Source organism: Gadus macrocephalus, chromosome 18 (assembly GCF_031168955.1).
Source record: "Gadus macrocephalus chromosome 18, ASM3116895v1".
Classification (NCBI taxonomy): Eukaryota; Metazoa; Chordata; class Actinopteri; order Gadiformes; family Gadidae; genus Gadus; species Gadus macrocephalus.
Window position 1 is genome coordinate 16292122 of NC_082399.1, and position 27294 is coordinate 16319415.

General features: G+C 44.3%; 1 protein-coding gene across 2 annotated transcripts; it reads right to left on the reverse strand.

Annotated features, from left to right (window-relative positions):
* Positions 1-1278: 1278 nt before the first annotated feature.
* Positions 1279-27294, reverse strand: reep3b (receptor accessory protein 3b). Of its 2 annotated transcripts, XM_060037640.1 has the most exons (8): positions 26967-27292; positions 13585-13657; positions 10438-10514; positions 10195-10315; positions 9923-10036; positions 7702-7861; positions 5172-5308; positions 1279-3950 (listed from the first exon to the last, which is right to left on the reverse strand). In XM_060037640.1, exons 1-8 carry the CDS (start codon positions 26996-26998, stop codon positions 3879-3881), a joined length of 786 nt encoding a protein of 261 aa, XP_059893623.1. In that variant the 5' UTR covers positions 26999-27292; the 3' UTR covers positions 1279-3878. The 2 variants fall into 2 exon arrangements, with proteins under 2 accessions (XP_059893623.1, XP_059893624.1); XM_060037641.1 differs by lacking the exon at positions 13585-13657 and having other exon boundaries at positions 26967-27294.

Sequence of the window (27294 nt, forward strand, 5' to 3'; positions counted from 1 at the left end):
AACAACACCTTATCTTCTCCAATTCCCTCCTTGTTTTCCCTCCCAGTATAACCTTCTCTCATTTCCTCGGATTCTTAACAGCCTCACCTCTAACAGCTCCATCATATCCTCCATGGAAGAATATAAAGACTAAAGGCTAACCCAACATATCCCTTCAGACCATTCCTGACATATAAACGGAATCAGGAATGGAGTGTAAATAATTAATGATAGCCTCGTTAAGACAACATGTCTGCTTTTAAGTTGATCTAAACTCATGCAACCTTGAGCCCACTGAAATACTGATCTAATACACAACAATACAAATATATATAATATATGTAAAGTACCATGCATCTACTTATTGACCTTTTCTTCTATACATTTTTTCCTATCTATTATTTCTTATATTATCTCATATTTAGATTGTAATAATAACACGTTAAACACCTTATTATAACAACACATGTAATCTGGCGCATGGTCGAGAAACAGGCCTCTGCTGCACTCTAGTGTCTGAGGTCTTAATTACAACACGTGATGGTCTTAATTAGAGGGGCAACACTTAATGGTCTTAATTAGTAAGAGGGCAAAACGTGATGGTGTTAATTAGTTAGAGGGGCAACGCGTGAAGGTCTTAATTAGTAAGAGTGGCAACAATTGATGATCTTAATTATTTAGAGGGCCAACACGTGATGGTCCTAATTAGTTAGAGGGGCAACACGTGTTGGGCAAAGATAGAGTTAAGGAAAATTAATACTCAAAAAGCAGGCTAATAATCTTAAAGTGTTCAAATACTAGTGTGTCTGTTAAATGCTTCTAAATACTTGGTATCTATAGTGAGTTCAGTGTATGATACAGTGAGTTGTTGGTCAGTGGAGCTTAGAACAGCAGGAGTGGATTGATCAGGGGGCTGATAGATTGATCAGGGGGCTGTAGATTAATCAGGGGGCTGAGTTATGTCACTGAGGCGGGGAAAAAGGTCTAGCGCCATGCCTCTTCAAATGCAAAAAAAAAATCACCTGTACTGAACTAAACTGACAGATGTGTACCAACACTTCAGAGAGGAATTGAAGAGATTGAATACTGATACCTCACGTATTGAATATAATTGAATTAAGTCTTATAGGACCACGTTCTAATAAACCTTCCCTCAAGCAGTGTTATATACTTGTAGTGTGCATTAACGGCTGGATTTGAAAGGATGTAGCCTGAGCCAACACAAACCTTGCATCAAAGTCAATATGTCATGCCTATCATCAGCTGTAGAAAATACATTTTAAAAGTATGACAACACACTTTAATTTCTCAAACCAACTTTATTCAGATATACTTTGATCAGCATCAACACGTCATCAATCCGGCCAGCGCCATGCAGAGCTTTGGTATAGTCGTTTAAAACAGGAGGCAACACTTTATGTACATTTCTGCTCCGAAAACGTTTTTTGTGTCGACACATGAAGCGAGCCAGGTAGGCAAAGGTCTTCTCTGTGCACATCGCTCCCGACATCAGGACCCACCACGCATAGTCTTGTAAAACAAGTCAATCTGTTAACATTACCGGAGGAGTTTAAAGCTAGGGTTTATTAGAGGAGTGTAATTCCACGTTAGTCTGTTAACGCCTCCTGATAAGCATCGGTTATGAAGGCACTTGGTCCACCCATTGGAGTCCTGGTTCTTAGCCCTTAGCTCTTCCTAGTGGCATTAATGTTGTTATGTGAGGAGAACAGGCAATGTACATGAAAACAAAAATGCTGAGGGTGTTGGCTTTGCATTCCCCTTGGGTGCATAGCTGGATTCCTCCTATCAAAGGATTACATTCTAATTGAGATGAAACGCTGTGACAATCCTGTGTGCAAAAAGAGTGGTCACAATACAGAGCTCTTAAAAAAGAAAGGAACGCAATATCAAAAGCATACTGATAAAAATTATGCAAGCATCCCAAAACATTGGTCTCAAATGATACATACAAAGTATAAATGTTCATATTTACAACCAGAGATGTTAACAGGAAAAATACCTCATCTCCAAATAGTTTTACACGGTGTTAAGGCTGTAGATACCAGAGGTGTGGCCTGCTGTCACATGACACAAGACTCCACTTGACAAAGTCAACACTTTCAACTGGCCTTGGACTAAAAATGCCAATGACTCGTGGCTTCACTTGGACCTGAAACTACGTGGTACCTTCCCCAAAGCCCAAAGTTGAAAAGGTATGTTATTTAAAAAGTGTGCCACGACTCAATTGGTCTCCCTTAAATGTCCCTGATTCAAAAAAGGTTTGCGCTCTTCATTCCCAGCAGGTCACAGAATTCCCCAGATGCACTTTGTCTGCGACAATGCCACAGCATCCAATCAAGCTGAGACCCAGAACCTCGAAGAAGCTCCAGTCAGAGAATAATTATATCAAATATAATTTTGTTGGCGTACAGAAATTACAGACGCAACATCTTCCAACGGAGTTCAAAATTTGAAGTTGCACAACACTAATTAGAGGCCGATCGTGGAGCTAATGCTCAGCAAACGTTTTTTTATATTATTAAGTACTTGATCAGTACTTGTTTTAAAATATATTTATGTTTTAAAAAGCCTTGATGAGTTATGTCAATTTGATATGTTAATAGGATAAAATGAAATAACATTTGGTGAAGAGCTCATAATGACTTGTTTTGTAATCGAAAACCAAAGTTGGGGAAATGGGTCTTGACATGGGTCTTGCCTCTCTTGACGTGGGAATTGAGTGCAAAGACTTATTTATGACTTGTAAAACAACGACATGGCCCCACCCTAGTCTGGCTCCGCCCGCCTAAGTACTTCTGCTCAATTTGAATTTCCCTTCAGTACTAGGTCTGGGTCTTCGGTATGTTAATGGATTTTCTCCATCTAAATTTTCTTCGTCCAATCAGCATACAGAGAGAATGGCTGAGATCAATGACGTTAAAGTCAGCTCTCGTTGACGGACATCTTCACTCACGGTGTTTGGTTTGTTACAGCCTGAAGGAACGTTAGCGATTGGTTATGGCAGATCCAGATTGGCACTGGGCAGATCCAATAGTTTTCAACTTCAAAAGACACCCGCCTTCAAGTGAGTTAACGTTTGTCAATTGAGTAGGTCCAGACTCTGTACAAATGAAATAAAGTACGAGAGTCTGGTAGGACCAGGCTAGTCCCACCCCAGGTAAATACTGAAATGTCCCAGAATGCAAAGCGCTCAAGGAGATTACATAAATAAAGTAAGTAAGTTACACATGTTATTGATCTGTTCCTCTTCATTGGTATGGCTGTGTTTGACTGGGTTTATGCAGCAGTTTTCAATCAAGGTCTTTATGAAAATATGTTGAACAAAATGTATTCTTGGCTCCCAAAGTTAATCCTGTCCACCAATAGTTGTGGGTGGGATTTGCCTGATTTCTTTGGAAGTAAACCCTCAAGCAACAACAACCAGAATAATATACACTCAGAACAGAAAAAATTAAATATCATACAAAGCATCCAAATAGCCAACAGTAGATCTTAATTAGAATGCAAAAAATTAAAAGATCAGCTGGCATTCATTATGTAATGAAAAGACAAATAATTGTGTGAATAAAATGTCTGAGAGTCTCATTCCATGAATGAGTTCAGCATCTAGATATTTAAAACAATAAAAAATAAACGGGAACCAATATATGTGCAGTTCTAGTAAAGGACATCTTCCTGCAATGACTTCAACCTCTTGTCAACAGCACTGTGTGTGTGTGTGTGTGTGTGTGTGTGTGTGTGTGTGTGTGTGTGTGTGTGTGTGTGTGTGTGTGTGTGTGTGTGTGTGTGTGTGTGTGTGTGTGTGTGTGTGTGTGTGTGTGTGTGTGTGTGTGTGTGTGTGTGTGTGTGTGTGTGTGTGTGTGTGTGTGTGTGTGTCTCTACGGTGCGTAGTTAACGGAACTCAGTGTTGGTCTCTTCTTGCTTTTGATTTTGAGGGATCCATAGCGTGCCTAAAAAAAAACAAAAGTAAAATTCATTAGACAGTCATTTTTAAATAAAGCAACCATAATTCAGCAAAAAATATTCCTTTTTGTCTGAATTAAACTAAGACATTCCAAGGGAATTAGCTGTTTTTATTAACAAATGCAAAGATATCATTCGAATTGTGCTCACGTTTGACGGCCATTGTTTAAATCTAGATGCATTGTGGGATACCTCTTCTAGCCCTACCTCACACAGCCAGTATCTGGTAAGGCCAGATATATAGTTTGGAGGGCAGAACGGCACTACATCCATGTGTACTATGCCCTGGACTAGCGGTGGGAATCACAGGGTACCTCACGATACGTTACGACATATACAAATCGATATATTGTTCGACAATCATTTATGATTCATCACAATATATGTCTAACGATGAATACAAAATTAATGTGAAAAGGTAAAGCCCAAACCATTCCGAATTAGGACGAATTTCAGCTAATGCGTATAGACATATTATATATGGTAAAATATATATACTTTAAAAGGTAGTAGCTCAAACCTTGGATTCATAAATATGTATGATTTGTACAAATCATTGTGGGAGAGGGAGGAGGGCAGTGGGAGGGAGGGGGACATTAGTGAGAGAGGGAGGGAGACATTGTGGGACATTAGTGAGAGAGGGAGGGAGACATAGTGGGACATTAGTGAGAGAGGCAGGGAGACAGTGGGAGGGAGGGGGACATAGTGGGACATTAGTGAGAGGGAGGGAGACAGTGGGAGGGAGGGGGACATTAGTGGAGAGGGAGGGAGACATTGTGGGACATTAGTGAGAGAGGGAGGGAGACAGTGGGAGGGAGGGGGACATTAGTGGAGAGGGAGGGAGACAGTGGGAGGGAGGGGGACATTAGTGGAGAGGGAGGGAGACATTGTGGGACATTAGTGAGAGAGGGAGGGAGACAGTGGGAGGGAGGGGGACATTAGTGGAGAGGGAGGGAGACATTGTGGGACATTAGTGAGAGAGGGAGGGAGACAGTGGGAGGGAGGGGGACATTAGTGGAGAGGGAGGGAGACAGTGGGAGGGAGGGGGACATTAGTGGAGAGGGAGGGAGACAGTGGGAGGGAGGGGGACATTAGTGGAGAGGGAGGGAGACAGTGGGAGGGAGGGGGACATTAGTGGAGAGGGAGGGAGACAGTGGGAGGGAGGGGGACATAGTGGGACATTGTTGCTGGTGCTCCCGGCCACTCACGTCTTTGCGGACCCGGGAGCGGGTGATCTTGACGCTCTGCGAGCGCCTCAGGCCCCTCTGGGTGACGGCCTCATCCTCTGAGAAGATAGGGTCCGCCTCGTCGTCGGTGCGGTCGTCCTCCTGGTCGTAGTCGTGCTCTGCACACACACACACACACACAGGCCCCATGTTAGCACCTCCTCCCAGACACGACCCGAGTGGTGGACGTGTGACGCCCACAGTCCTCCAGCAGGGGGAGGCAGAGACACACAGGAACCACTAAAGCGTCTCCTTTGTTCCTGGAGTCGGGAAAATACCACAGAAAAACAACAACAAAGATGTCCTTTGGAGTCCCGGAGAACGGGCAGAAAACAGAGCTTTAAGTACAGGGACATGCAGTCTCATCGTCACAGAGCTAAATAAAAGGGCCAGACTCCCCAGCAGGCTGCTTTCCCTCATGCCCTGGTCTGTGGAGCCGCCCTGCCGCGCTGGGCTGTTGTTGCTGCCACATCTGGAGTCTATTAGACCAGGAAGAGGAAGAGGGAAAAATCCCCTGCGTCGCCAGAGAGAGGGTGGAATCTGAGCCAGGCACAGAGTGTGTGTGTGTGTGTGTGTGTGTGTGTGTGTGTGTGTGTGTGTGTGTGTGTGTGTGTGTGTGTGTGTGTGTGTGTGTGTGTGTGTGTGTGAAAGGATTCATTTGGCAGCCGAGTCTTCATATATCTACACAGGTACATATAAAGCAGTTCACCAGCCCATTGCTGTTGAATGGTGTTCAATGCTGAGGTAGCGACCTCTCCCAGAACCACGGCCATTGGGGGGATGGAGGGGAGAGGTAACGTTCTCCACCTAGGAAGGGTGTGGTACTTCACAACAACACCACCTGGTCCAGGAATATTGGCTGCCAATCAGGACTCTAGTCGCTGCCTACTTGAGCAGTGGTACAGAGAGGTCCATCAGTCCTCTAATAAGATACTACAGTACTACAGAGTCTAATTGCTTTAGTTATCTTTAGCACAGAGCTCTATAGCACACTACCATTCTGGCCAAGGCAGATTGAAATATGGAAAGCCACTCTTCTACAGAGCTTGTCAGGGAAAAAGGTTACGCCTCCCTGATGAAGGGCTGCATGTTGGGCCATGTTGGTCAGCCCCTAGGGGTCTCTTATCAGGGCCCTGACCGGCTCCCCATGTCTGAAGGTCTGGACAGCCGGCCACCTGGCCCCGTGCCAAGCAGGATCACACACAAAGAAAAACTCCCAACATGAGGAGAACACTGAGTTGGGCTACAGAAAACGTTTTTTACCACGACTGAGCATTCCTCAACGTTACAAGTCGGAGGTTGGAATTCTCAAGTTTCCTGAATCAGGGAGGGTCAGAGCCTTCTGGCCCGCCCCTAGACACCAGAAAAGGATAGCAATAGTCATAAAACATTCCCTTAACAGTGATGCTTTGTGTGAACCTCATACTCCTGTCTGTGTGTCTGTGTATGCGTGTGTCGGTGAGTGTGCCTAAAGTATCTCTCTTCCATGCTTAATTATTGCTATTCTCTTCCTTTCCTTTCCCCTTGTTTCTGCAGCGTCAGCTGGATTCACAGCGGCCCTCCCTCCCCCCCCTCTCTCCAGCGAGCGGTTGTCACCTGGCCTGCTGTGCCCCCCTCCCCCCCTCCCCCTCGTTTCAGGGCCCGCCCATTCTCTCTCCATCCATCACTTCCAACAGTACCACTCTGTACAGTCCACCTCAGCTGCCCCTCCCCCAACACTTCCTGTTCTCCCCCCCCCCCCTTCTCTTCACCTTCAACCCCCCCCCCCCTCCACACACCATCCATCACACCCAGCAAAATGGAGGGCAGCCACGAGGACGTGGAGGCAGAGGGCGCTCTGAGAGTCCGACGGTGAGGTGTGTTGTTCTGGGTCTCTCTGGAGCGGGCTCAGAGTCGGAGCGTACACGAGGGTACGTCGCCCAGATAATGAGAGACAGACCCAGAGTGACGATGGATGTTTGAACGTCGCACACAACGCGTGCATTAGGACTCCTACGGTCTCCCCTGAGGACAGAGCCGACGGATCCTCAAGAGAAAACCTCCAGTCTGTTTGACTCACGGGAGAACACAAAGCAACACCCTACCCCACATGGACGGAGAAACAAACAGGAAGGTCACATGAGACCTAAGGTAGCACTAAATAGTAGCGCACTAACCACTCCCAATAGGAAAGGATTCACTGATTAATCATTAATTCCATAATTGAACATGTGTGCGTGTGTGTGTTTACACTGTGGCCTCTGAGTCTTTTCTTAGACTCTCCTATAAACCCAGCCCTCTCTCTCTCCACCCACTGCCTTTTCCTCTCCCCAAGTAAGTGTTATGACTCACAAAGTGAAGCCACATTCCACAGTCACATGACCCTGTGTCTGGGCGTAGCCCTCTGAAGGTCATGTGCTGCTCTCCCAGGAGGGGGCCGTCCCCAGCCTCAGTCACGCGCCTGAGGGGGACTGATCCCAGCCTGCAGGACCACCCTGCAGGGCTTACGGGTCTTCAGAATAAAGGAGGGTACCTGGTCCGTCCACAGTGTCCTGGTTCTGAGCCCTCTTCACAGCTGGGTTGGAGGAGCTGTACGGGTACAGCTGGTTACCCCGGGACTCGTCCTGCTGGCCGATCTGGGTCAGGTCATGCATGCTCAGACTCCGCAGCTTCTCCGTGATGGCGCCCTGACCCTACACACACACACACACACACACACACACACACACACACACACACACACACACACACACACACACACACACACACACACACACACACACACACACACACACACACACACACACACACTCAGTAACCCAACTCAAACCCAATCAGGACCAACTTGCATAACGTTTGTATTAAACCACATGCAGATGAATACAAGTCTGTTTCAATGGGCGGATAGTGCTTACACACAAAAGGAAAAACTACAAAAGCTACAATAAATATAAAGCAGGGACATTTGGTCTACAAGGACATTTGCCTAAGGGACCCGTTGCATAATCCTAATGATGGCAAGTGCTGCACTGGTATAGTGGTCTGACTTACCCAGGAATCTGGTTCATTACTGTAGTGGTCTGACTCATACAGGAAACTAGATTATTACTGTAGTGGTCTGACTTGACAGGAAACTGGTTTATTAATGTAGTGGTCTAACCCTTATTACGGTAGTCGTCTTGTTTAGATGCACCACAGGCGTTTGATACATGACTCTCAGGAAAAAAGGAGGGGAGTGCCCCTCCATGCTTGTTTCTTCCGTGAGAGAACAGGAGAGGACCTGCCCCTGAAGACGTGTGCCAACAAGGGGAGCGCAGCCTGAGGTCCACACAACGCCATCCCACCCCGGCTCACCCCCGACTAGGAGACCAATGAGATGTGACAGAGTTCTGTCTGTACATATTAGAACCCAGGTAAAACTCAGCTGCTCCTGATGAATCACGCATTCCATGGTTCTCCTTCTGTCCCAGGCCCGTGGTTCCATATTCATCTATGGGCGGGCACGAAGGAGCGCTACATATTTAACAGTTGTAGCATGCGTTACACACTTCACTCCAGACTGTGTTAGCTGCTTTAGGCAGGTTCGATCTAAAATGACCCGTCCATCTGCACTGGAGAACAAGGCTTTAGGACATCTCACGGGCAAGGGAGGCGAGAGAAGAGTATGGAGACATCGGTAAGGGAATGCCATGCAGATTGCTGAAACATGGAAGGGTGTAGATGGGGAAGCAGAATAGGGGTTTTCATGCCGTCAACACTTGAAGTTGTGGATGCTTTACCTCCCCGAGGGGCCAGGTGAAGAACAGGGGTCCTAAAGACAGAGGGGGTCAGTACCAGAGGGGGGGAAACGGAGAGAGCAGAGTGGTAACCAGCAGAAAGTTATAAATATTTGGGGAAGTTTGGGGAAGGAAGTGCCCCAAGTAAGGCTAAGGATTGGATTCATATCCAGCAGCATGTTAACAACATATTAGATAGTAATGTACGGTATCAGGGCTCAAGCAGAACGAGTCTGTAAGGCCAGGTCTGGTTTAACCTAGACGAGTACTGAAGTACTAAATACTACAATGCTGTGGCCTCATTATAATAGTAGCACCAACACCTGGCCCAAATCTCACATCATTTTGAACAGATCTGTCAAATATATATATATATATATATATATATATATATATATATATATATATATATATATATATAGATTTATATATATTCATCCAATCTACAGCCCAGGCAAAGCCCTGCATGTGATGAAACGTTGTTACATCATCACTTTGACCTCAAGCCCAATAATAGTTTGACCAGCACCGCTAGTTACAGCAAGAGACTGAATGTTAAATGTACACATGTACAAAGTTCATGCTCTGGAAACAAGCTGGTATGGCTGACATATGTTGACTTCCAAAATGAGCTCATTGCTGGCCCCATTTACAGAGCTGCACCTCATTCATACATACATACATACATAGAATAGGCTCCTCTTTCAGCCCAACAGTACCATTGAACACTGTTCTAAACTTTTTGTTTGAGATTTTCAGCCAAGTTCCACACAGAGAGCTGGACGGCTGACAAACAAAGTTCAAATTAAAAAAGGCACACACACACACACACACACACACACACACACACACACACACACACACACACACACACACACACACACACACACACACACACACACACACACACACACACACACACACAAGCTAGACATAAAACACCCACCTACACACACAAACACACACACACGCACACACCTTCACAGCGGCGGTCACAGCAGCAGTGGCCGCTATACTCAGGCCCTGCTTGCCAAAGTTGACCATGGTCTCGTAGCTCCGCTCCTTGGCCTGGACTATATAGTCATCGATCTCCTGGAAGGGCAGAAAGAGGAAGAGTGAGAGGGTAAGCTCTTAATAACAATCACATTTCAATATATATTTCAATCAGGAAAGCCCTCTCCACTGACGGTCACCTGAGACCCTCCACAGAGGAGCCCAAGTGCCAGAGCTTAAGACTTGGAGTCCTTTACCCTCTCTCTGGAGGACAGCAGGGGGTGGAGCAGCTTCCTGTAGATCAGGCCGGCTCCTCTGGTGTAGGGAGACAGCAGCCAGATGACGAAGGCTATCTTCAGCTCATAGTAGAGAGGGAACCTGCGAGACATACGCAGGCATTGAGCTTTGACCACCCATCTCTATGCATCAGCGTAGCTACAGCCTAGGAGTTTTTGGGACTTTAGAATGGCCTTGTGATGCACAGAAAATCCCAAACTTACCAGGCCAGGGTAGAGTCGGTGACGGTCTCCACCACGGTGTACAGAGCGAAGACGATCCAGTACATCATCCACCTGACCTGCAGGGGGACAGGACAGACAGGCTGAGCAGACGCACACTGTACAGGAAACGTTACCTATGATATCACACCTTCTGAAGCCAGACAAATGGCTCTTAAAACAGCCATTGTGGAGCACTAGATAAATGATAGTTATGTTATTACAACTCTAATTCTATGATCGTAGGGGTAGCCGTCTAGGCTTTGCCTACGCCCACATGAAATATAACCTCATTTCAAGTTTGGGTACAATTACAATTACAATTAGGGCATTTAGCAGACGCTTTGATCCAAAGCGACTTACATCGATTAATACACACATTGACACACCGACGGCAGAGTCAACCATGCAAGGCGACAGCCAGCTCGTCAGGAGCAGTTAAGTATCTTGCTCAGGGACATATCAACACTCAGCTAGAAGGAGCTGGGTATAAACTCAGATCCAGCAGTCATACCACAGCCTCGTAGGACCATCCACATATTCATGTTGCCTGTCTACATGGGGTCCATCTGAAACTCTTAAGCCACTTCTTCAAGGGCAGGATGCTTCAGTCCCGCTCTCCGGTAGAAGATGACTATCGCTGGCTGAGTCTGTGTTGGCTGTTGGCCAATGATGTGCTTCACCGCCTACAGCAACATGATAGGTCCAGATATGAAGTCAGAGAGAGTGAACAGATCTGTTCACCCAGACTGTAGCTCCTCTGCCATCACATTTAAGATCATTCATCTGATGCCTGATTGGTAAGATAACATAAATGAGTAAGAAAAGACCTGACACTTGGATCGATGCTTGAAACTGGAATTGAATGGTGCTTTTGACGTTCGCTTTCAGCAAGCCAAACAAGTTGAAATATCATTCACAATTGAGTACGCACATCGAAAGATCTTTTCAAAGAGGTAAAGGTGATGCTAGCAGTTCACGGAGTAGAAATTTATTTCACAAAGTTAGTGGAACATGAAAGATAAAACCGGTTAATGAAACCGAAAACATGGCCTTGCTCTGAGCATCTTCTCACCATTATCAATGTCCCAGGATACGTTTCTCTTTACATGCTTCCAGGGTCTTCTGGTGAGGCGGTCTGTAGGAGAAGCTAGGTCGGCTTGTACAGGCCAATAGGGTGCCAGTGGGAAGTTCAGAGATGATGTCATCGTCTGAACAGACGTCTATGAACTATAGGTTATAGCTTACATGTAATATAGCACTTCAGAAGGCCTCTAGAGAGATGTCTGTTCTTCTTGTGTTTGGACAGCATGATCCCATCGCCATGCTCCCTATGCATGTATAGAGGCTCATTCTAAAAGGGACCAATACATATGGCTGGACCAGAAATCGAAATTAAGATATATAGTTACAATGATATGGTTAGGTGATTTCGATTAATTTAGCTGCAGTAAACCCTGTCATAGTGCCGCTCGATTAAGGAAAAAATCATAATCACGATTATTTCGGTCAATATTGAAATCATGATTATTCAAACAATTATTTTTGAACTTTGACTTGGAAATTTCGGCTCTTTTTGACAAAGTGTTCAAAAAGAAAATGTTCAAACATAAAATAATGTACAGATATGTATCCAGCTATAAAAAAAATGAAAATTCGATTTGATTAGTTTTGTGTTCGTTTGACACTAAAATCGAAATTGCGATAAAAATGTGGATTAATCGCCCAGCCCTACCCTGACGGCATCAGAGCCAAGCATTACAGAACATAGGCTACAATAGGCAACGTCGGTGTGTGATGACGGCAGCAACTCCCAAAATAAATGGTGAAATCCCCATGTGGAAATCCCAGTACTCCTAGCGGCATGCTGGTATTTTGTCAGCAGAATGAGTGACCCTGACCGGGCCAGTACATGGGAGTCTAGTAGTCTGAGCCAGACCTCAGCCAACCCGAGAGCATACTGACACTTGAAGAAGATCCACTATTCTTTTCCTAGGCCGATATAAAAGAGAGCTGTTAAATTGTGAAAAATGTATTGAACTGTAATCAGACAATGCGGTTATATGCTATAGACCCTAGAGTATCTGTGGTATAAAGGCTGAGACGAATTTCGAATTATAAATATGTACAATCCATAACGTTAGCTCTCTGGCTCATAGCTCACATGACACCCCCCCTTTCCGTTTCCGGCCAACGAGTTATGAGTCTTCCAACAGAAATCAATGGGATTTACAAAATGCACAATAAAACACGATAGAACTAGAAAGAACTATGAACTAGTTCATTTTTTGGAATTGTGAACTTAGTTCAGAATTTTGAATTATGAACGTTTAACTGAACTAGTTTATTTAAAAATTTGTGAACTGAACTTTGAAATAGTTCATGTAGAATGTGAACTTTCCCAACACTGGATATAGGAGGATAGGAGACATTGGGTGACCTTGGGTGTCTTGAAAGGCGCCTCTAAATAAAATGTATTATTATTATTATTATTGCTTACGAATTGCATTTCAGCAATTTGCATGTGAGTGATAAAACATTAGGTAGCTAACGCCGTCACAATGTTAAGCCTATGCTCATCTACATTAGAGGTTTGCAAGAATATCACCTCATAAAGAGATAAACATTAGCATAACCTCATAACCGACTGAAAAACAAGGAAGTCAGTTTGCCACAACGTGCTCTCAGTCCATGAACGGTCATTGAAAGCCTCAGCGTCTAAACTAATTGCTTGCAAAATGAGGATCCAATCGGAGTCAGATTAAATATTGTGCATCCAAAAAGGGATTGATGAATAGATATATTTTGTTATGCAATCATAAAACTGTATCAAGGGCAAGTAAAACGATTAGAGCATCTGGAATCTAAGATCATCTCGTCAACCGCCGATCTCGAACCCTGTGTGACAATAGGATTCAAACAGGATGTGCACGTGTGTTGTGGATAAAAAGACAAATCAGGACCAGCAGCGGCACACAGCTCCATTCAGCCAACGGGCTTTGGAAAAAGTGTGTGTGTGTGTGTGTGTGTGTGTGTGTGTGTGTGTGTGTGTGTGTGTGTGTGTGTGTGTGTGTGTGTGTGTGTGTGTGTGTGTGTGTGTGTGTGTGTGTGTGTGTTCCACACAAAAACCTTGGTAGCTCGTATACTTACATATTCTTTGACATTTTTGGTCTTCACTGCTTTGTAAGAGTAGTATGCAGGATAGAGAGTGCCAAACAGCAGCCTAGGAAACAAAACAAAAGGATCCATCTCATTAAAACCACTTCAGCTTGTTAAATCTTCTCTCATCAATATTGGTATGCAATAAATGTAGACTACGAATGCCAAGCTAAGCGTGTGTGCTGTATCCAATTGAGATTATACAAGCGTCCGATGCGAGTATATAGAATAAAAAAGCACTCCTAGCCAGTGAACACGTAAACTCAAGAGTCTCTAAAGGGACGTACGCAAGATAATCTCATGTTCAATTCAGTTTGGGAGAAACCGGGGAAATTGACTCAGCCTTCCCTCTTGGTCTCCGACAGAGAGCTGCTGTTGAATCCTGCCCTGGTAATATAGGGGGACCGTTTGGGCTTGGCTCACTGCCAGTGAGGCCCAGTCGTGACTCGACAGGACCAGCGCCTAAAGGTCTATCCACACCATTATTATGCTGCCTGTCTGTCATGTACGACGACGTTTTGATTTGTTTGAATGTTAAATGTTGAACTTTAGGCTAGGTTAAATAGTCATATCCAAAGTATACCTTTTATTTCACTTCAGTCAGTGTATCGTGCACATGCAGTGATGCAGAGTTAACAGGCCACAATGGCTGATCAGTATATAAGCTAGCCCCATAGAGTTACACTAGCTGATCAGTTCAGAAGCTAACCCCATAGTGCTACACTGGCTGATCAAGACAGAAGCTATCCCCACAGAGCCATACTGGCTGATCAAGACAAAAGCTAGCCCCATAGAGCCACACTGGCTGATCAGTACAGAGAGAATATCCCCAGAGAGGCAGTAGTCTAGTGGCTCTGCCATCCTTGCTGATCAGTACAGAAGCTAGCCCTATAGAGGCTGTAGTTTAGGGGCTACTTGCTGATCAGTACAGAAGCTAGCCCCATAGAGCTTTAGTTTAGTGATCATCAGTACAGAAGATGTTTAAGTTTAGTGGCTACTGTGTAGTCAACAAAACAATCAAATACTTCAATCAATTCTTCTCATTGTCACCTTATATATGGTTTCATCCCCAAAAAACGATGTTCAACGTGAACTGAATCAAATAATTGTTTGCATCATGGGTCGTTTGAGTTCTGTAGCTTCCCTTTAACCCAAATCATACAACGTTGTTTGTGTCATTTTAAGACATTGAGGCATTATTTCTAAGAGTGCAAGCTCAAATAAAAAATATGTGTTGCGGTACAACAAGTTAAATAACTATTTTTAATGCCTTTTATAGTCCCCAGAAAAGCGAATGGAAAGATAGAGCATGTAAGTCTTCTTCCCAGCAGGAAGACTTCCTCTTCTCATTCCTAACAGACTGACTGACAGTTTGTTTGTTTGACACCTAGGGGTGGCGGGCGGGGCTGAACTTTGATCTCCACTGCATGACTTAGTAGCTGTAGTGGTTTTGGTTTGCGGTCTCATGTTGCCTCTAAAGGCGAACAGACAAGTACTCACAGCGGTTCACTTGACCTTAGAGAAGATGAACACAGAAGACACAACAGATACTGGTTACGTGCACATGTAACAGAGAAAAACAGAGAAAATAACTAAGGACCAAAATAAGTATAAATAAGGACATTTTTGACAAATACCAGTAGAACCGGACACCCACTATGAAAACCTATTATACCATTTTAATTAAGGGTCTAGGAATGGATAGTGCAGTATGGCCCAGCAATGAAAAAAATAATTTACCTTTGGCACACATCTGTATTAAAAAAATCGAAAGTTACCAATTGTTTGGTGAAAATGAAAGGACTTCAGTTTTCCTACAAGAAAAATATAGTTCAGTACAAAATAATCCATTGCGATAAACATTTGAAAAATGACTTTAAGCCTGCGTAAGCAGTACATTTTAGAAGCATTTTTTACATATTTGCTGAAATGCTCTTAACATTCAGGCAGCAATCAATACATCGAGTTTAGATCGTTTCTATCAGTGCATCTGTGTTTTTTCAGGCCTGTAACAAGCCTGTCCAATAATTTAATCTAGCCCAAATTAAATGATTGGACAGGCATGCTTTATGCCTTTCCATCTCCCTACCTGGCTAACACAATCCTGCCCTCGGGCCTAAAAAAAATTTTTGTTTGGTTCCGGTTTCCGACCGACCCTGTTAATTTATGTGTGACCCAAATTATTTTATGAGCTTTTTTTTATTTTTTTTATGCAAACTATAATCACGTTTTGGTACAGCACCTCTTCATTCTGAACAAGGATGAGCGAATTTTCTCGTTTTTAAATGAAAACAACCTACCTATCATTCGCTGCCGCTGGAAAAAATAAAATAAAAAAATAAAATAAATTCCCTACCTACCCATGACCTCAACTGACAACCAACAGGAACCAAACTTTTTTTTTTTTTAGGCCTCATCAGGCCCTAGCCTCCACCAGGCTAGCAGACCTTTGGCTAAAGCGAACTGAAGCTAGCGCGAGTCACGTGTTCTGGGGGAGGGGCTTCGGAGAAAGGCCTGAAGGGAGGGGGGGATTTCTACAGATGTATACTAAATCTAGTTTGCTCTGACTGATTTCTGTCATTGTCCTATCCTAGCTGTAAACTTTGATTTGAATAGAAGACCAACATGTTACCGTATTTGTAAAAAAAACATAATCTTTCTGGTAGTCCCTTTTGGTGTGTTCCAGATGCCTCATACACCACCCGTACGAGTTGCAAGTGGGGAAATCTCCCAGCTTTCTTGCGGCATTTCACGGAGGAACGCCCCCGGTGGAATGTCGTTTAAATTTAAATGCTCCTACACACTTGATAACATTGTTACTTTATTAATGTCACCAATTTATGAATTGCACGGTCTTGCTGTGCGTGCAATACAATGTAAAGCTTTGTTGTTTGTTTTCGAGCTGGTTTGTTAAAGAGGCTAATGTAGCTAACAATAACAATGACTATCCAATGACATCGATCTTCGTTCCTATCCTCACCTATGGTCATGAGGGCTGGGTGATGACCGAAAGGACGAGATCGCGGGTACAAGCGGCCGAGATGAGTTTTCTCAGAAGGGTGGCTGGCGTCTCCCTTAGGGATAGGGTGAGAAGCTCAGCCATCCGTGAGGAACTCGGATTAGAGCCGCTGCTCCTTTACTTAGAAAGGAGTCAGCTGAGGTGGTTCGGGCATCTGGTAAGGATGCCCACTGGGCGCCTTCCTTGGGAGGTGTTTCAGGCACGTCCAGTGGGGAGGAGACCTCGGGGAAGACCCAGGACTAGGTGGAGAGATTATATCTCAACACTGGCCTGGGAACGCCTCGGGATCCCCCCGTCAGAGCTGGTCAATGTGGCCCGGGAAAGGGAAGTCTGGGGCCCCCTGCTTGAGCTGCTCCCCCCGCGACCCGACCCCGGATAAGCGGATGACGATGAGGATGAGGAGGATCCAATGACATGAAACAATCACAAAGATGAATGGGAACGCTATAAGTGCTACAACACAGGCAATTACGTCACAAGTGCAACTCGTAAGGCTGGTGTACGAAGCATCTGGAAAACACCATTACACTCTGTATCTTTGCAAGTGATGTAAAGAATAACATAAGTCTCCCACAGCCACCTGGGTTAGTGGAAGGCTGGGTTCTTTCTGCTGCCTTGTATTCTCCTGCTGTTGCTAGGGAAACCACAGCCTGCTGGAGCCAGCTCTGTCTCTCCAACTGAGGCCCTTGCTCTTCTCACTTATCTTTATGAGCCAGTGGAGCCACTGTTTTAGATGAATTCAACACTATGGGATTTAAAACCATGGGTTTTGGGGCTGGGAGTTCTAGGACAGAGGCGGGGGGGGGTGATGTTATCTCCATGGTGACGACTAGGGCTGAACGATTAATTGTATTTGCGATAATATCGCGATGTGATAAAACGCGATTCACTTAAAAAGTACCACAAATGATTGTATGACCGTGGTTTGACCAAAATGCCGTTCACCAGTGCGCTAGACAAGCCAAATACCTCAAGACAGGGATCACTGACCGAACTGTTTGAAAGTATCATTCTAGGGCTGGGCGATATGACCAAAATATCATATCCCGATATAGGTCATTCATATCCCGACAACGATATATATCACGATATAGCACATTTTCTGTAAATTCAATGAATAATTAGTTTATATAAAATGACCACATGGAAAGGCCTATTTCGTATTACATTTTGAATTATATACTCTACAAATAAAGATAGCTTACTCTTACTTACGGCACGGGGAAATCACTCAGGCAATAACCGAGTTCATAGCCAAAGATATGATGCCTCTCAACACGGTGAACAAGCCTGGGTTCGTGGCATTGATAAATACGCTTGATAAACGGTACAGTATACGCTCCCGTACATACTTCAGTCAGACTGCCATACCAGAGCTGTACAAAAAGTGCAAAGAGAAAGTCGCCTCAGAGCTTAAGACGATGGAGTTTTTTGCTACCACTCCTGATATGTGGTCAAGCCGCACAGCTGAGCCGTACCAGAGTCTTAGTCTATTTTATTGATGAAGACTTCAAAAAACAAATCGTTCAGCCCTAGTTACGACCCACGCCAACTTAAGGAAACTTCTTTAGTACTGTTGTTTAGCGATGTTGCATATGAAGCCTGCCAGACACCGTAGCGTTATTCTATTCTAGGAAGCATAACTCTCACTTGGGGACATTAAAAACATCCCTGCTCAGACGGAATTTCACCACATCCACACACACACCGAAGCGTTATACTATAAGTAAGTGACTTCATTCGGACGCCGCAGTCAACCACTGCTCAGACAGAGCTCCACAAGTCCACACACACACACCGCCCAGACAGAGCTCCACACGTCCACACACACCGCCCAGACAGAGCTCCACAAGTCCACACACACACACCGCCCAGACAGAGCTCCACTCACACCGCCCAGAGAGAGATCCACACACACCGCCAAGAGAGAGATCCACACACACCGCCCAGATAGAGATCCACACACACCGCCCAGAGAGAGATCCACACACACCGCCCAGAGAGAGATCCACACACACCGCCCAGACAGAGCTCCACACATCCACACACACACACACACACACACACACACACACCGCCCAGACAGAGCTCGGAAAAGGCACGACCAAGCGGCTAAAACATAGGCTTTTACCCCTTTTCTCTAAATTCGGGACTTACTTCAGTAACGGTGATCAAATGGCACAAATACTATGTTGACAATCCTATAAGACAAATTACCACGTTTAAAGCCAAAGAAAGTGGTTTTGGGGTCACTGGCTCTTAAGTCCCTGAGGTAACTTCCTGTATTCTATGTCTATACTATTGGGAGCCAGGCGTGGACCCGAAGAGAAGAGTAGAAAACATGAGTAATGCACCATTTTACTGCTGTGATGATAGCAGGGAAAAGGTTTCCAATTGCTGATTTTTATTCACTTAAAAAGAGTCTCTCCATCACACGCCATACTACAACAGTCAGCCAGATGTTATAAGTAAGAGGACTCATGGTATGAAGTGAAAGAGAAACTTAAAGCAGCAGTCACAAAACAATCCAAAACATCTGGACAACAGCAAGCAGGGCTGAGGCAGAACATCCAGATGCGTGTTCCTCATGGATGTATTCTCATCCCAATACAAGCTGCTTCGCAAAGAATTCCCATGTATACGTCCCTGCGTAGAAGGTTGGGATGCCTTCCTCCGATGTAGAGGTGATGGGCCTATCCCAGGGATACACTTAAAATACATGTTATCATAACCAATATGTACAACGTTCCTCAGTCTGAGACGCTTTAGTTGAGGTAGAGGTATCATCAACTACGACCTGGGCCAACATTGGATGGCCAAATTATCCTTGGTTAGATTTGTAATGGGATATGAACAAATTATTAGAATATTCACAATAGCACTGACACTTGCCGTCAGGAGAATCAGCAAGGCCCACGCGCAAGAAGCCCATTTCATGAATTTAACATTTAATAAACAGGGTTTTCCAGAACCTTGCACAAGTTTCAAACCGCCCATTTCATATGAGATGATTGGGAGTAGGCCTTATAAATACTTTAAGGCTACACTGAAGCTCTACTGTCACTGAGTAAGACCCGGATCGATGAGTGGATCCAAAGCCACCCACGCAGCAATATACGTGGAATTGTAGTTTTACTTTCTGCCTTATTAACACAACACTGTAGGAATTAAAAGGGAAAACAATCAGTTGATAAAAACTCGATTCTGCAGTAACAAACCAAAGTGCCATCAGACTTTTGGTGATTCAATTTAGTTTTTCAAGACTAGATTAACCAAATATGAGTATCATTTGTATATGATGTGGAATTAGGGCAAAGGGTTCAACATACTATTGCGATAGGGTTCAACTAGACTATTAACAAATCTAAGTATAAGGTCATTGTTGTCCCAGGTTCTGTGCTGGCGATTGAGTTCTCTTCCACACCAACCCCATCTTATCACACACTAATTGTAATACACACAACCACACACCCACCGAAAGAGGGATGAGGTTATCAAAACAATTAAATAATTGTTTGAAGAAACCGCCCATGCCATCTTGCCATTCATCCCGTTCTCTTCGTTCTTCAGCCCCCAAACTCCCAAGCTCTCCTCTCTGAGAACACAGGCCCCTACTGAGCAGGCTGGGCTCCGGCTCCCTGGCACCCCTGGGTGCCCCGTGTGCAGGGAGCCAGATGTACTGAGGTGCAGAGGGGAGGCTGGACCTGAGGAGTGGGTCTATACCATTTGAGGATGATAAAGTATAATACGAATTGGTAGTGCAGATAATATCTGCCCTATCCCTGGTAGAGAATGTAGAAACGCAATATAGAATGTAAACCGGCTTGAAAGACTGGTCTTCACATCACACACCCTGCTGTGAAATAACACCTTGTGACTAGCATCAGCATGCAGACTCATTGTTGTATAAATAGGCAGGTCACTTTTCATCAAACTATCTAGGGTTGTTGTGCAGCTGTATCCTTGTCTAAGGATTAATTTAAAGCTATGGTGGAGCATTTGGTGAAACCAGCGAGCTGACAATGCAATTATTTGTTAATCAGGGCTGTCTGATAATCAACCTTAAAACAAGTCAAAAGAATCAATCTTATTGCCACATTATTTTTTTGTGCTTTCTGATACCAGGTCAGTTTGGGCAGGATTAAAAAAGGATTTACCAACGTCGGCATACTCTCAAAACAATTGGTTGATAGATGTGTTGGAGTTTGCCTCCTGGATGAGGGACGGACCCACCATGGAGCCAGACCTGCGTACCTGTCCCCTTCTTAATTTGGTTTGTGTAGAACCGAAAATCGGTTGCTATGGAAACGTGAAGTCACACTTTAGTACTCTCTTGGCATGTATGGCGCTTGTCTCTGTGTGCGTGTGTGAACGAGAAGGACGAGAGGATGAGAAAGGATGAGAAAGAGTGCTATGCGGAGATGAATGATGCCACACATTGGTCTATGTATGGGAAACACTGCTATGTGTTGCCATTCAGGTTGTCCCCGTGTACAGGCTAGGGGCCTCAGCTGACCCACACTACAAATCAACTTGCATTTCATTTGACAGAAATATAATATACCATAACTAATATAAACCTCTATGAGATCAATCGTTGGCGGTTGAGACAGACAGGGTTTCCCCAGGTTTGATCAACCCAAATTTAAGACTTTTTTTAGACTTTTTTAAGACCACTTCAATGAAAATTAAGACCTACATCGCACCCATTAAGCAGTCGTAAAACGCGGTCGTGCATATGTTATTCATGTTTTTTTGGAACATATGAAACATTCATGTCAATACATTAATGAATGTGCCAAAGGATAAGTGTGCACTCACCAATCAAAGAGCCAAACTGAGGGCCTAACTCAAAGCCTAGAGGCCTGATGTCTCTTAAGACCATGTACCCAGAAATGATAATAAAAGATTAAAAAAACAATACACAAAGTGATGGTGTGAAAGTGTAGCTGTATTTTTGGTTTAAATATCAAACTTTCAACACACAATATAAAATATAAACAAACAAACTCTTTTCAAATTGCTGTCGTTTCTCAGCATTCAAATTTCCTCAACCATTTCAATGAATCCACCACTTGCCTCGTTGACCTCTTTTACTAACTCCTTCGTAATGTATGGAGCCAGCCCTAACCCTAACCCTAACTCGTCCACAGACATGGTGACTAATGTATGATAGTAAGCATTATTGGCCCTTAACACTAATATTCGGAAACAACACTGCCTCAAAAGGATATTGGCCTAAGCAACACCAGTAGAGGCTATACTTTTCCCTGAACTTTTAAACGTTGCAAACGTGCAAAAACATAATTATATATTTATGTGGCATTCAGTCCAATGCTTAAAATATATCTGTGGCATTCAGTAGGCCAATGCTGTGGTAAAGTGTGTAAAGTATAACCAAGTGTTTCTTTCTGTTCAATAGATAGAACTTTATCAATCCCCTGTAGGAGAAATTTGTTAATGTTTGTCCCTATAAAACAATAATGGCAAAAAAAAACATGACGGTAACTCTTAAGTCAAACCGTCCAATCTGAAGGCTCTACTTAACCACTCCCCCTACTCACTTCCAGCAATGCAAAGCGAACAGAACTGAGGTGGGGAGGGCGTAGCTTAAGTAGTTTGTGACAGACCCAGAGGAACGCAACGCAAATTCAATGTGAACATGTATGAGGCTTTAATAAAATCCCGGACGATTTTGAAATTCCACCCGGACACTTTTTTTTTTTTAAAGTGTCTCAAAAAGAGGGCATGTCCGGGCAAAAGAGGACGTCTGGTCACCCTTCGTAAGGGGAACCCATTTGATTCCTACCTGTTCCACTGTTAAATAGTGGCGCAAGTTGGTGGGCGCTATCCTGTTAAGTTCTCTGCGTGAGAAATACGAAGTGTGGCGTGTGAGCGTGTGCATGGGTCGAATTGCGTGTGTCTCACGCCGAATGCGTGGAGACTTTAGAGCCCTGCTTCCCCATGATGTGGCGTCTCCTCTCGACTGATTATGTTTGTTGAGATTGCCGGCGCGAAAACCCAAAGTATTGTTCGCGCATGCTCCAATAAATTAGACTTTCTCTGACGTTACGCAAAACCCCGATACGCAAAACGCCCCCCCATTTTCCCCTTGTGTTACAGTCCGGTTGACTACGAAAACATATCCTAGTAGGAAATTTAAGACCATCTTTAAAAAATTAAGACTTGGGTAACGCAATTTAAGACTTTTTAAGGCCTTAATTTAGGACATTTTTTAGACTTTTAAGACCCCGCGGCTACCCTGGACAGAGAGCTCCGTTTTTTTCAGCAAAGTGATCACATCCCCACAAACATCAAGAAAAAAACAATACAAGACTGGTTTTAGCAGCTATTTCAATGATTAACAAGGCATAAATATACTAAAAAGCTCTGCTTACTATAGTAATAATGGTTCGGTAATCCATTAAACATGAATAGAACAGGCAGCAGTAATGTTTTATCCCTTTATGATCGACCAACGAATGAGTGAATTCTCTCTGGGTATATAGTGCTCGTCCTGCCGTGGAATGTCATTCCAAACCACTTATTACTTTGTGCTAATTGGGAGAAGGCCGACGTGTCTTCTGAACAGTTGAGGATACCTTTAAGCTCTGCCATTAGCATGTCCGATTTGGACGTGTGGATCGCAAAGCCACTGATAAGGACAGAGGAAAATAATCCGAAATGATGTTGTTCTTTAGCTTTTTATGTTTTTTCCTCTCTTTTTGGTCACCCAATATTCTAATTTTCGTTCAGAAATCCAAACTATCAACCAAAATTTGAAATTAGGTTTTCCTACAGCGAATTCAATTATGGAAGAGCTTGTTGCAAAAAATAATAGAAAATGGGTATAATCTGGGATTATACAGACGGTCCGTGATTGGGGTGGCTGGGGTCTTTGATAATCCTGAAGGCTTTACTGGCCGTTCCCGTATAACTTGTGGTTGGAGGGAAGATCCCACCCAGTGAGATGCTGGGATGCCCGCACTCTCCTCTCCAGCACCACCAACAGTTGAGGGTCGACATGAACAGGCTGATAGAGGACCAGGGGGCACAAACACTTTTTGGTGTAGTTCTCAAATGATTTATGAATTGACTTTTTCAGCACCCATCGATCGGACAGCAACCGCATAAGACATCTTATTAAGGGCGCAGTCAAACCTATTGTTGGGTTGACAACTTGGCTTTGTCAGGACCACGGTCGCTGTCCTCAAATAAACCAAGGGCACCCATCTTGAAATCGCTCTTGCAATAAAAAGAAAGGCAATGAAGGTGGACATTGATCGGACACATGAGCTACGGCGGATGTAAAACGCTTTGCAGAGCACCTCCAGTGGAACGAGAAACAAGAGAACAATCATAAATAAAACATGAGGATTCATATGTATATAAAGGAACATGAGGATTCATGTGAGACGGAGCTGGAGCTGTGCTGCCTTGAGACGGCGATGGTTTGTTTCCTGTAGATTGTTGGACCAAGTCCTCACCTCAAGCAAATCCAACCGTTGTTTAGGTGAAAGCGGAGGAGGATTGGTCCGCACCAGAGTTGACCCACCACCCCAAGACAAACCCAACATTGGACAGGCTTTGAGTGTGAACAGACCAGATTTGTCTCCTCGGCACATATAGCAGCACCATCCTCTGGGACCCATTATACTAAACACAGAACTAAACCTAGAATAGCATCTCACAACATGTGGTGTTGACTACGAGATGCTACCTGACACAGTGCTTTGTGGCTCGTCTGGCGAGTCAGACCGGGGACAAAACAGGGATCGGAAACCGGCTGCCTTCCTCCAAGCAGCTAAGCTCAGCACAGGTGCATTTGGGCAACACTTCTCAATGGCAGAGAAACTTGGGGAGGGAGCTTCCTTTGGAGTTTATATTGTAGTCTTCTGCTCTCCTTCCAGATTAAAATATGGCCTACAGTCGCCTCTGTATCCTAAAGTATTTTAGGTCATTTCTGCCACTCAATCAAAACAATAACAAAAGCCGTAGTTTGGTGACAAGATCATTAGGTTTGAATCTGTTTTTTGTTTCGGAGTCGTTGTCATGGCCACCATTTCCGGAGGAAATGTATGTGCATGACTCCACGATGGACCAACCTAGTCTATGGTGATAACAAATTAAAGTTTATTTTTGTTAAGCTTATTCATGAGGATTCGTTACGATCACTAGCGGAACGGCCACTTACATGCCACATGTCATTACATTTATCTGAATGCAATATTTAGTATTACTAATTTAAAGTTTGTTTCCTGGGCTATTCCTTGCATTCTGAAGAGTTGAGGCCACACAGAAGGATGCATTGTTCTCAGGTGCGTATCAGAAGAGTGGTGTTCACTCACTGCCGTGCCTAAACTCGCTGGTTACCCCTGGTCGTGGTCGTTGGGTTCAAACACAAAATACTCCCAAACTCTGACGATACATTTGGCTTTGCAACAAGACCCACGTTTTAAGAGGCAACTAGATCCGCTCCAGGCTCCGCTCCTGGCTCCATTACATCGCTACCACAGTTTCTCCGGTTTAAACAGCACACTGGTTCACTGATCTTCTCAGTGTGTGTCCTTGATTGATTTGATTGGTCAGGAGGACAGGAATGTTCCAATGTCGTGCTTCCCTTGATAGATGTAATGTGTACGCTCAGTCAGAGACCTGGGCATATGGAAGCGTGTTCATCGTTAGCGTGTGGAGAGATTTAAAAAGTATATATATAAAAAGACCTGTGAGCTGGCATTCCCTGCCGGTGTGGCGGGGATGATTGAAATTATAATCTTTGGCCCAAAAACCATCATCCCCACCTCCCAGAACTTCTCACTTTGCATCGATGGTCACTCTGTCACTCCCTCCACCCTGATCAGAAACCTCGGCATCATCATCAGTGTTTCCCACACATTGACAAGACTATGGCGCCCCGCCATAGTCTAATTTCGGCCGCCATAGTCTCTGCGTGCACATGAATTATTATTATTATTATTATAAATTATTATTATTTTTTTTTTTTTTGCTCAGACGAAGTTCGTGTCGCTCTCACACACAGCAAGAACCATACCGACGTCAGTAGGAAATCTAACAGAAGATTTTGCACAAATGGTATTGGGAAATCTCCCACAACTTATTTTGTTTGGGAGTTGTGTTTAACAGCAGGATTTGGAATAAATCAGCGTCCCATCTAGTACTGACATTACCCACATCATGTTCCTGGACAACAGTACTGACATTACCGACATCATGTCCCATCTAGTCTGGACAGTAGTACTGACATTACCCACATCACAATCTTTTTTCATATGGAAGGGAAAGTTGCGACCATTAGATTTTGGTTAACGAAAAATCATGCATGAAATATGCTTCCTGCTCGTCTCTGCAGATACAACACCAAGATGCACAATTAAAGAAGGAGGAACCATGACCAGCAAAATGGTTAGAATTATATCGCCTTCCATTCCACACCGACCACGGCCCAACAATGGTAGACGATGATTACGCTAGCATGTCAACGGATCAAACAGCCTGGTTGGATGTTCTTTCAGGGGAAATACAGTTTGCAGAATTTAATACGAGTAAAAAGTTACATGCAAAGGAATATCATTTAGGAGTACATTCTGCAGAACTAATCAGATGGATATGAGAAAGTCTTGATAAGAAGGGAACTCAGTGGTCTAAAATACAGGCCTACAGTCCATGGGTCCTGCTCGGGAGGCTCTGTTAAGCTTGTTAAAAACCAGAAAGCTATTCGACCATCGCTGATCACAATGGCATGCAACTATTAACACTTTGTTCTATGCACCAGGAAGCCAGTTGGACATGAGACGATGTCCAACTGGACCAAAGACCGATGAGGACTGATGGCAGCCTCCGTTAATTTACGGCAGTCTCCCTTAACTCAGGCTAACTCCGACCTAAGACCGACGAAGGATCACAGTATCTATAAGATTAAATCTCTATATAGATATAGATATATATTGCATACGTGTCTGCGAAATAGAGGTGTGTATATGTCTGACGTCTCAGCTCTTCAAGTGACTCACACCGAAGTCACACGTTTCAGCTCGACGAGTTCAACAGGTTCGGCTCGTCAGCTCGCTTCACAGCTCCCGGAATAACCACAATAGCACAAGCATCACACAACCACTAAACTAACCCCAATGCTTACCTTCGTTGACATGGGGTCTACATGTTTGTATCCAACAGTTACTGTGTCCAAAGCATAGGTCCAAAGAAAAAACACACAGCTTGTTGTCTGGATGGCGCTAGCTTAGCATGCTAACACAGCCCGGCGTTAGTAATCGAATCGTGCGTGTAAAAGGTGCTCTCATCTACTAAGCAGTAGGTCGATTCAAATTCAACTTACACAACGCTTCGTGAGATCATCCAGGACACCATGGCTCTCTTCGTTTGGACGGTGTTGATATCTTTAGATGAGAGGCCCAAAGACCGATGAGGACTGACGGCAACCTCCCTTAATTTACGGCAGCCTCCCTTAACTCCGACCTAAGACCGACGAAGGATCAAAGTATCTATCAGATTAGATCTCTCTCTATATATATTATATGTGGCAGACGTGTCTGCGAAATAGAGGTGTGTATATGTCCGATAAGATTGAGTTCTCAGCGCTCCTTCACCTCCTCCGGGGACCGCCTCACCTCTCTGTCTGGCCCAGCGCAGAGAGGTGAGCAGTG